Raw genomic sequence first — 12,056 nt, forward strand, 5'->3', positions numbered from 1 at the left:
ATCTCTTGACCTCATGATCTGCCTGCCTTGGCCTCCCAAAGTGCTGGGATTACAGGCATGAGCCACCGTGCCCAGCCTCCTGAATTTTACATACAACACAAACACATATACGCTGATTAATATCCATCTCATGTTATTCATATATATTTGCCAATACTCCTTGAATAATTTGAAATATTGTTCAAAAATATAATCAGTTGTGATCCTGGTCTTACTTTACTACCTAATACCTCAAATTTTCAGCAGGTACCTAGGGAATGTGTTGAAGCAGGAGAAATACAACACTATACAAGGCTGCTTCTCCACACCTGCCAGGAAAACATAACTGGAGACGGTGCGACCAACAGCCTGGGCACCTCGGCCAGACTATGTAGGAAGTACGCCCCAGGCCATAGCTGATGACTCTGAAAGCAGCATCATCCAGTAAGGACAATGTAAGAACACACTTATTCCCCACTCCTTATGTGTCCATGCAGAGGAGCTAGATTAGCACTCCTGGCCTCTTTCCAAAACCCTCTGTTAATTCTTTTCTATTGACGGAGGAGGGAGGTGAACTGAGAAGAAGAAGTTGGGCATGCTCAGTTCAGCTCTTTCTTCTAGGGAGTCAGTGTTCTTGCTCTGGTCAGCTGTTCTTGTCCGGTCTCTGCCCTGTGGCTGAGAATCTGACTGGTGGAAAACTCAGAGTCATTGTCTGAGATTGCACGCAAGTTTAATTCTGGAGGCACTTATACCAAACACACTTGATATCAGATCTGAAGCCACAGTCATGAATGGACTTTTCAATTATAATGACGATGCTTTGACTTCCAAAAGTCTGACTCATAAGCTCATCTCTCAATGGGTTTCAAACTCAATTGGGAGACAGGATATTTGTTCCCAAATACAGCAATATTATAGCATTTTAAAATTTTATTATTATTTAAACTTTTATTTTAGGTTCAGGAGTACGTGTGCAGGATTGTCATGCAGAAAAACTGTGTCACGGGGTCTGTTGTACAGATTATTTCATCACCCAGGTACTAAGCCTAGTACTCAACAGTTATTTTTTCTGATCCTCTCCCATCCTCCAGCCTCAAGTAGGCCCTGGTATCTGTTGTTCCCCTCTTTGTGTCCATGTGTTCTTATCATTTAGCTCCCCCTTATAAGTGAGAACATGCAGTATTTGGTTTTCTGTTTCTGTGTTAGTTTGCTTAAATTTTTATTATTATTATTTGTAGAGATAGGGTCTTGCTATGTTGCCCAGGCTAGTCTCGAACTTCCAGCCTCCCACCTCGGCCTCTTAAAGCACTAGGATTACAGGCATGAGCCACTGCACCCTGACAGATAACTTAACACATAATTTAATTTTGAAATTAATATTTTAATTTGACATTCCAAAATATCTGTATATTATCTGCAAATCTATTTTGAGATGAAAGCCCTAGCACGTTACAACACAAGCCCACAGTATTGATTATTATCTGCAGCAAATGTCATAATATCTCTTATGTTGACACGTTTTCATGAGCACATAAAGGTTTCAAAGGCAGCAATGGGGAGTTTAAGCACTACACAAACACCTATATTATTACAAAATACATTCACTTGGAATTACCTGAGGCTGGGAATCAATGGACAGAAAAGACGAGCAAGCATCATCTATCTGTAGAAAACAAAAATGTCAGTTACATCCTGGAAATGGACAGAAAATAGCAGAAAGTAGATTTTACAAAGTCATATTACCTCTGGAACATTAACCACAGTTCCATGACAATTTAGGACTCTGGATTCGGAAGAGAGGAGCCTCTAAAACTTCATAAAAGTCTTGGAAATGAGACTTCCCTCAAGATGTCCCCCTAACCACAGAGTATACGTCTCTAGTGACTGCTGACAGGGATCATCCTAGGGCATGGAGGTGCCTCACATTAACATATTGAAGAAAAGCATGTCAGGTACTATTTAGCCTGAGAAATGTGAGAGCTGACTAAAGAATCACCTTGAAATTAAGGCAGACTTTTGGTTATCATATGGTTCTTTATGACACATGAACCTAATGTCACCTAAATTAACATAGTAACAGCGTGATAAACAGCACACCAGAAAAAGTGTTCATACAACACACGCAGTCCACTAGATCTCTCCCATGAAACCAGTACTGGAAGAATTCTATTTTATAACGAGGGCTTATTGAGCTACAGTTGGCAACTAATTGTTCTCAGCCTTTATCCTAAAAAGAAAACTTGAAAGACTTTAAACGGTAGAACAAGAGATTTATATTAATCATAAAAAACTGTGCTGAGAAGTTAAGCACTAAGCTGGATGTCTGGTATTGTTTATGGCATTTATTTCTTTGATGGCCTTTTAAAATGGAACTGGAAGAAAAATGGTACTGATTCTTGTCTCTCTGGAATGATTGAGGTTGAGTCCTATTTATAGCATTCCATTTCAGAGGCCCGTTTCAGTCCCAGAATTCTTTTTCTCATACCAGGGGGTGGATTATTATACTATACTGCCATAAATTCTCAAGCTCCTCATTGCTTCCAAGTTGAACATATCCTAAAATACATTATTCTCTAACTCAGAGAATAACAAAGGTATAAGATATTACATAAAAGCATAAGCTTATGTCTCCTTCCTTTTTATCCTCACAGAATTTTTATCCTCCTTTTATTCTCATTTTTCCTTTATATGCCAAATATGTGTAGAATTGTTTATTCAACTTATCCTTTGTGCCCACCCACCTGATCCCTCCTCCATGCCATACAAACCTGAAATCATGGACACACACGCGCGCGCGCGCACACACACACACACACGCACACGCACAGTGAAGGTAGGGGCCATGTCATCTTTAAATTGCCCAGAATAAGTATTTAACAAAAATCCTTCAATTAAGTCAAATTAAACTTGGAAAAAAAATTAGTTGAGAGGGGAAAGTCAGAAAGATAACCATTTTAAAGCTGACTTTGAGAACAATGCTTACTACCTCACCTCCAAATGTCACCTTCTGTGGTTTAGTAGGATAGAAGGAAGCAGTTCCTCCTGCGTTTTTTATGGTGTGCAGGTACTAAAGACATTACCCACTCGAGGGGAATGCTGTCCACCCACAGGCCAGGCTGCCCACTATGTGAGGTGGCCCATGTTCAAGAACAGAGAACCCTTGAACCTCAGGACATCAATGTCATTTGAATAAAAACATCAGAATTAAAAAAAAAAACCCAGTTAGCCAAATTAGGAGAAAACTGCTAAGTTTTTCAGTCTTTATTCTCATTTCTTTGAAGGACACATGAACACTGCTTGCCCACTTTCCATTTGAGTAAGTATTTTTTCATTGGACTCAGTATATGGCTCTATGCTTTTGAGTGTCACTGGCTGCTTTTGAGAACTCTGTAGAGACCATTGGTAAATCTCATTGAAAATATTTAGGTCTTTCTATATGGTTAGAAAGTATGCGTTTCTAGTGTCTGGGTAGCTCTGTAATTATTATTATTATTATTATTATTACTTTTTATTTTACTTTAAGTTCTGGGATACATGTGCAGAATGTGCAGGTTTGTTACATAGGTATGTATGTGCCATGGTGGTTTGCTGCACCTGTCAACCCATCATCTAGGTTTTAAGCCCTGCATGCATTAGGTATTTGTCCTAATGCTCTCCCTCTCCTTGCCCCCCACCCCCCGACAGGCCCTGGTGTGTGATGCTCCCCTCCCTCTGTCCATCTGTTCTCATTGTATATATACTACAGTATTTTCAACTGTACTTTTATGTTACTTTTGCCTAGTGAAAAGAAATGTTACTGATTTTTGTATATTGGTATTATAGCTAAAAGTCTCCTGAACTCTCATATTAGTGCTAATAGTTCAAAAGCAAGAAATTTGTTAATGCAATTCATTACAGTTATAGACTAAAAGAGAAAAAAGTATATTGCTTATCTCAATATTGACACAAATAAAGTATTCAAGTTCACATTTTATTTAGGATTAACAAAATTCTTAGCAAGATAGGAAAAGAAGAGAACTTTTTTAACTGCGTAAAGGTTATATATCAAACTTCTAGAGCAAGTTTATACATTATGGAGAAGCTTTAGATACACTGACGGTGTAAGATAGTAAACAGGCCTTGGCCAGTGATGTAAGGAAAGAAGAAATTGTTACTTCGGTGTTTATTGTATTACTACTGCACCTTTTTTGGCACAGCATATTTATCTAAGAATTTACCCATTTCATCTAATTTCAAAATTATTACCAGCTAGCCATCCATACTTTATTTTTGTTAACAGCTTTACTGAGATAGAATCCACAAACCATACAATTCGCCCATTTAAAGTGTACATACAACTCAGTGGTTTTTAGTGTATTTACAGAGTTGTGCAACCATCCATCACACCATTATCCATAATATTATTTTAAAACATTTTTTATATCTCTATTGTTCTTGGGTTCTACCCTTTTTTGGTCTATACCTTATTTCTTTACCTTCCCCTCTGCCTTTTGAAATCAGTACTGCCAGTGCTTGTTAACTTACTGAATGAACCAATATATGTTTTGCTAAAACTGTTGCTCTGCTCTCTTTTTAAAATTTATTTCTGTCATTATTATTATTATTATTTTTGAGACAGAGTCACACTGTCATCCAGGCTGGAGTGCAGTGGTGTCATCTTGGCTCACTGCAATCTCTGCCTCCCAGGTTCAAGCGATTCTCTTACCTCAGCCTCCTGAATAGCTGGGATTACAGACACACACCACCATACCTGGAAACTTTTTGTATTTTTAGTAGAGATGGGGTTTCACTATATTGGCCAGGCTGGTCTCAAACTCCTGACCTCATGATCCGCCTCGGCCTCCCAAAGTGCTGGGAATACAGACATGAGCCACTGTGCCTGGCCTTATTTTTATTATTTACTTCATTCCTTTTCTTTTAATTTTCCCTGTTATTTTTCACCTCATTTTCAGCAGAATGCTTAGCTTATTAATGTTTTTAAATTTTCTTCTCCTCTGATAAATATATATGAAGTAAACATTTCTTGCTAGCTACTGTTTTAGCTGTGGCTTATACATTTTGAATTATAATGTTTTTATGATTCAGTTCTAAGGATTTTGTAATTTTCTTTTTAGCCCAGGGTTACTTACCAAAATACTATATATATCCCAAACAGAAGAGACGCTTAAGCTATACTTTGTTATTAATCTCTAATTTTATTGCATTGTAACTGGAAAGTATTTAGAAGGCATATTTTTTCTAATTTATGGACTCATCCTTTCTGTCTAACACATTCTGTTTTTCAAATGCTCCAATTATATGCAACAAAAATGTGTATATTATTTATTGCAGGTTTTAAACAATATTTTTTTCCTGAAATGGGATCTCACTATGTTGTTCAGACTGGTCTTAAATTCCTGGGCTGAATCAATCCTCCAATTTCAGGCTTCCAAGTAACGAAAAATATTTCTAATAGCTCTAATTTATTAATTGTATGGTTATGTTGTTGCTACAGCTACTTATGAATTATCTGCTTTAACTGTCGGTTTTTGAGAGAGGTGTATTAAAATCCCAACTATAACTGTTGATTTACCTATTTTTCCCTGAGGGTCTATCAGCTGTTAAATAAATTTTAAGGTTGCATTATTAGTGTATATTAATGATGGCTATATATTCTTGTTCTGTTTTTCTTTTATCAGCATATAAGATCCTTATTTGTTTGTTACAATGGTTTGTTCATTTCAATTCTATTTGATTAGATATATTCTCTTTCAGTTTATATTTGCTTGCTACATCATTTTTCCATCCTTTTATGCTTAGTCTTTTTTTTTTTTTCTGTTTTAAGTGTGATACTGATAGACAATATATTTCTGGATCTTTTTAAAAAAAAATCCAATCTTAGAATCTCTGTCTTTTAAGTGTTGTGTTTTAAGTACATTCACATTTATTGTAACTACTCCATTCTTGTATTACTCTGTTATAACCTGTTATTAGGACTTATTTCTGCCTTCTTAACCACTTACTTAATTTTTGTTTCTTTTCCTTTTTCCTTCTCTTTTATTTAATAAAAAAATTCTGGGTTTTATTATTAGATTGTTGGTAAAATCATAGTTCTCCCAGAGCTCAATTAGACATTTTAACATGACAATTTCAAAGAAGGGTAAAGTTTCTACAAATTTGTGTGTTGATAGTTCTTTACCTCATTCCACAGCTGTAGTTGTTGTTCAGGCTGTAATCCCTGAGGTAATATTGGAGCACCTAAAAATAAAATTATAGCCACATGTTAATTTTATAGCATTTTTTCTAAAATTCATATTCATATAATTCTTTCTCAGATGCTTTCTTCATTTTTCACTGTACATCATCACCCACCTATTTCAACTAAATATTTCAGCATTTGACTTATTACAAGGAGACATAATTACTAAACAAACCTTAATAACATTACAAAGACATTACTCTCAAGAATGAATTACATGTCTATAAAGAAATGGAAACACATCTCACGCTCATGAATTGGAAGAATGAATATTGTGAAAGTGACCATACTGCCAAAAGCAATCTACAGATTCAATACAATTCCCATCAAAGTACCAACATAATTTTTTACAGAACTAGAAAAAACAATCCTAAAATTCATATGAAGCCAAAAAGAGCTCACATAGCCAAAGCAATACTAAGCAAGAAGAACAAATCTGGAGGCATCACATTACTGGACTTCAAATTATACTACAAGGCTATAGTTACCAAGACAGTATGGCACTGGTATAAAAATAGGCATTTAGACCAATGGAAAAGAATAGAGAACAAAGAAATAAAGGCAAATACTAACAACAAACTGTTCCTCAACAAAGTATACAAAGACATAAATTGGAGAAAGGACACCCTATTCAATAAATGGTGCTAGGAAAACTGACAAGTCACTTATAGAAGAATGAAACTGGATCCTTGTATCTTACCTTAAAAATCAACTCAAGATGTATCAAAGACTTAAATATAAGACCTGAGACCATTAAAATTCTTGAAGGTTCACTGGAAAAACTCTTTTGGACATTGGCTTAGGCAAAGAATTCATGACTAAAACCCCAAAGCAAATGCAACAAAAACAAAAATAAATAAATAGGACCTAATTAAACTAAAAAGCTTCTGCACAGCAAAAGAAAAAGCGGAGTAAACAACCCACAGAGTAGAAGAAAATGTTTGCAAACTATGCATCCAACAAAGGACTAGTGTCTAGAATCTACAAGGAACTCAAGCAGATCAGCAAGAAAAAAAATCCATCAAAAAGTTGGCAAAGAACATGAACAGACATTTCTCAAAAGAAGATATACAAACAGCCAACAGACATATGAAAAAATGCTCAGCATCACTAATCATCAGGGAAATACAAATTAAAACCACAAGATACCACCTTACTCCTGCAAGAACAGCCATAATTAAAAAGTCAAAAAACAATAGATGTTGACATGGATGTGTGAAAAGGGGAACACTTCTACACTACTGGTGAGAATGTAAACTCGTACAATCACTATGGGAAACAGTATGGAAATTCCTTAAAGAACCAAAAGTAGATCTTCCATTTGACCCAGCAACCCCACTACTGGGTATCCATCCAAAGGAAAAGAAGTCATTATATGAAAAAGACACATGCACACACATGTTTATAGCAGCAGTATTTGCAACTGCAAAGATACGAAACCAACCTAAGTACCTATTGACCAACAAGTGGATAAAGAAAATGTGGTATATATACACCATGGACTACCTCTCAGCCATAAAAAGGAACCAAGTAATTTCTTTTGCAGTAACTTGGATGGAGCTGGAGGCCATTATTCGAAATGAAGGAATGGAAAAGTAGATATCATATGTTATCACTTATAAGTGGGAGCTAAGCTATGAGGACACAAAACACAGACTGATGAAATGGACTTTGGGGACTCAGAGGAGGGAAGCTAGGAGGGGGGCAGGGATAAAAGACTACATACTGGGTACAGTGTACAGTGCTCGGATGGCGGGTGCACTCAAAACTCAGAAAATCAGTCTGGCTGATTGCATAGTCTGATGATAGATTTTTTTCCCCTAATTCTACCATGTTTTAGGTAACTCTTGCCTTGAGGTTCATAGAAATTTTTAGTACTATTTCATTTAAATTCTAATAACAACAATAATAATGACAGTAATCAACTACATTTTCTGTGGTATTAAGCATTACAAATAACTTACAGAGGTCATGCTGTCCTTAAGAAAGTTGGTTTATTTCAGAACCTGACAGAATCCCCTTTCATGGGACAACTATTCAAAGTGGGTAAACAATCTTACACATTTCTCAATTATGTATTTCTCACCCTACCACAAGCATATATCCCAAAGTCACAGTTATCTGGTGGGTCCTACTCTGAGCTCATTTTTTTTCAGGAAGGGATAACGCTGTGCTTCTCAAGTTTCCATACAAAACACCTGGTGATCTCACTAAATGAGATTCTGTTTGACGGAGCATTCCTGTTTAAATAATGCAATTTTATATTCTTATACTTTTGACCATCCCCAATCCCCAGTAAAAGTGGAAGCTTCCACCTCAGCAGCACCCAGTTCAGACAGACCACCTCATCAAGACCATTGAGAGTTTGCTTCTTTGCATTTTCCAAGCTTCCATGGGCCACTTAGGCCACGATGCCTAACTTAGCCCCAGGCACTTCTATAAAATAGAAAAAGGGTATCTTATGGCCCTTCTAAAAAACATGTAAACGTAATCTCATGGTAAAAAAATGAGAGGAGCCAAAATAAAAAAAATTTATATAAATTATAGAAAACCACTAATATCCTGTGACTGTACCCAAATGTAAGGGGGAATTATTCTTTCCTTTTTCTATGTGTTAATTAGAGTCAATGTGATTTTCATTCTGGATATGGACTTCATACTATTAAAAAGCAATACTGCACTTAGATCACTTTTCATGTTTTCAGAGACAGTGCCTGTATCATAAAAACTGTACTGTTTTTGGTAAGTTTCATTGAGAAATTTCAAGATATTTATACTTCATTACTATCTAGTAAAATGAAATCTTCAGTCTTATTTAGTCCACTCTGCTGTAAACAATAACCTGTACATCTGTAAATACATTATGCATAAGAGAAAGAAAGACAGACCTGATTATTCTAAAAGTAGCACCAATTTTCTTTTCTCGTTGCTAGTATGTACTTCACTGTTGGGATGGGAAGTGGGAAATCGTTACCGCCAACTGAACGTTAAGAATTATTCTATGAGCAAGAGGCCTGGGCAGGAAAAGACACTCCTTAGTCTTGACCATTTGATAACTTACTGTCACAGGGAAAATCAAGTAACAATTTGTTGCAGATATCCAAAACATGTTCCTGTTATAGGAAATGTCCTTCTTTATTTTATTAATGTTCTCTGGGTAGTAAATTGTTTCCATCCACTGAATCTGTAGCTGACCCTTTATCTTCTCATGGCCATTGTATGCTCTGCTAATTCTTTTTTTTGGCCAAGGATGCTGCATTTAATGACACTTTTATTTTCCTCTGGCGTTGTGCCATTTGTTGTGTTGTTTTAGAGGCATCCAGTTGCATCTTGCATGATGACTGACCATGGTAGAAAATTTCTGGGTGTTGCTTATGTGTACGTCATGTCCCCCTCGGTGCCATCTTTAGGGACTCAGGACTGGGGCAGATCACATCGCTATTCACCCTCTCCCCTTCCTATCACATTTTTAAAGAGATAAAATTAGGTTTTTAGTATTCAGAGCAGATCTGAAAAGGAATGAAGACACAAAAGGGCAATCTAGGGGGCCTCTGGGTAGTAAAGGAAGTATATCAGTTGTTTGCTTGAAAAATATTGGGGATATTTATGAGATGCTTGGTAAGTCAGCAGATGTGCTCTTTTGGAAATAAAAACCAAGACTCATCTTTTTTAGGAACCAGCCGCTGCCTTCTATAGTTACTGTTCAATCGCCAACAGTATGGAAGTCCCTAACCCACCCCAAGGCAGTTATCTCCCACTGATGGAAAATTCACTGCAAGCATATAGAAAGCAACATGCATAGAAAGCCATTATCTTTACATAGCAAAGTCACTTTTCAAACTATGCTTATCTGTATCACTACTGGCTATGTGGAGAAGGTTTGGGTCTGCTAGATTCTGACTGCCTGGATTTCAAAGCCAAATTATCTTGCTTTTCAAATAGGGGAGTCTCTCTCTCCTCTCTCTTCTCTCTCTCTCTTCTCTCTCTCTCTCTTTCTGTCTCTCTCTCTCTCTCTCACACACACACACACACACACACACACACACACATCCCTCCAATGCTTCAGGAAAGGACCAAATCAAAACAATGAGAAGAGAACAATAAAAATAAATAGATTAGGAAAAGAATAACAGTCTCTATTTCCCCATCTCTAATTGAGGGCTGGACCACAGGCTCTGCAGTTGTGATTTTAAGTACCCAACGTTCTGAACAATGATACAACAGTCTGCCACTTTAACCTCACTGACAGGAGAGCAGAGGGAAGCTAAGAGAACCTGCTGCCAAGCTAGAAAATTTATGGCTGTAGCCAGGCAGTTGTTGGCAATGGAGGGACCCCTGACTTGGGGATGAATAATGGTCTCCACAAGGCACCTGCAAACGTAAAAGCTGCAACCCTTGGAGAACCCAGAAAATGATCTCTCCACTGGAACGTTTGTGTTCTGCTCGGCTATGTGTCCAAAGCTTCAGACCTCCTTCCCTGACCTTGCGTTTCCTATTTCTTTCCTCTAAGCCAAGCTCAGAAGTCCCTATTGTTATCAAATCACATCTGCCATCTCTTGCTGTAGCTGTCGCACTGCCTGAAAGCCTGGCTTGCACACTTGCCTCTCCAACTTTGTGTGATGAGAAGTTCTCTACTCCTTTTCCTGATCTAGTGCCTGAAAACCTGTAAGGCACAAAGCCCACTCCTTCCCCCTTCTAAGCGGCTAGCGTGGGGCCTGTTGTACTGCTTAGGTTTATCTCAATATAACACGAGCTCACTGACCAAAGAGACTGAGCACTAGCCAAGTTAATACCTTGCCTCAGAGGATGAAGTATCAAACTCACTCTTGTTTTGCTTCAACCATCAATCCCTTCAATAATTGCAATTAAAGGGAAAGCATTTTAATGTTCAGTATTTTAATACCCGTTCCCACGGGCCAGAGGGGCTGGAAATCCCGAGGATGAGGGAGCCCTACCAGCCTCCACCTACCGCAGCCGGCCCTGCGCAGGGTCTCCGCTGGGCATCAACGCGCGGGACCTGGAGATTTCGGCCCCGTCTGGGAACCAGTGCGAGCCGGGCCCCCGCCGCTCCTAGGCTGCTAGTTGCCCTGGGGTGGCGACCGATGCCTGTGAGGCAGGAAACCACGAGGCACCAGGGAAAAGGTAAGTCCCCGAAGCCAAGTGAAGGCAAGAAAAAGAGGGCGGGAGACAGCGGTGAGTGGAGCCATAGAGAGGGGAGCGTGGCGCGGCGGCGGCCGGGTGCGGGGCCGTCTTACCTCGGCAGGCGCCCGCGCAGCAGGCGAGCAGCAGCAGCAGCAGCAGGAGCAGGGACGTCGCGCCCACCTGTCCGGGGAGCGACCTGGGGCGGTGGCTCGCTGTTCGCAGCATCTCGGTGGTTGCGGACGGCTCGCTCTTGGGGACCTTTTGCTGCGCCTCGCCGAGCCGGTGCTCCACCTGATGCCCTGGCCGTGCCTCCAGCGTCCCTGGAGCGCTGCTCGCGGGGCCCGGACACCGAACTGGGCGCCCTGCGCGCCGCCAACTTTTAAATCTCGCGCACACGTGGGCGGGCGGCGCGGTTCCCGCGCACGTCACCCTGCCTCGCTGCTCGCCCGCGCCCCACCCCGCAGCGGGACTGGAGCCCCCTGGCCTGAGTTTCTGACCCAAGTACCAAGCATTTTCGCTCTGGGAAAAAGAGAACGGAATTTAAATAATGCACCATTCCCACCTTTGGAAGGACTAGAGTGGGAACAGGATGGGGATGACAAACCAGGCCGTCTGAGCTTTTAAACTTGGTAGTGGCGATGCTCTCTGGTTTTCTGTGTCTGCGTGGACGCCCCTTCTCCTTCACCTCTCCCAGAGC

General features: G+C 39.5%; 1 protein-coding gene across 3 annotated transcripts in view; it reads right to left on the bottom strand.

The window, feature by feature from the left end:
- NMU (neuromedin U) overlaps positions 1-11,671 on the bottom strand; it is a 30,174-nt gene extending 18,503 nt beyond the window's left edge. For 2 of the 3 annotated variants that reach the window (XM_012441041.2, XM_012441039.2), the window contains exons 1-3: positions 11,473-11,671; positions 6,158-6,216; positions 1,595-1,642 (exon numbers count right to left, since the gene is read on the bottom strand). In XM_012441041.2, coding sequence (XP_012296464.1) covers positions 1,595-1,642; positions 6,158-6,216; positions 11,473-11,584 — 219 coding nt within the window. In that variant the 5' untranslated portion in view covers positions 11,585-11,671. The remainder of the gene's footprint in view (positions 1-1,594; positions 1,643-6,157; positions 6,217-11,472) is intronic. The other variant, XM_012441040.2, reaches the window with a different exon arrangement.
- Between the last annotated feature and the right edge of the window lie 385 nt (positions 11,672-12,056).

This window comes from Aotus nancymaae, unplaced genomic scaffold, assembly GCF_030222135.1.
Source record: "Aotus nancymaae isolate 86718 unplaced genomic scaffold, 86718_ANA_hifiasm-v0.15.2.pri h1tg000006l, whole genome shotgun sequence".
In the NCBI taxonomy this organism is placed as follows: Eukaryota; Metazoa; Chordata; class Mammalia; order Primates; family Aotidae; genus Aotus; species Aotus nancymaae.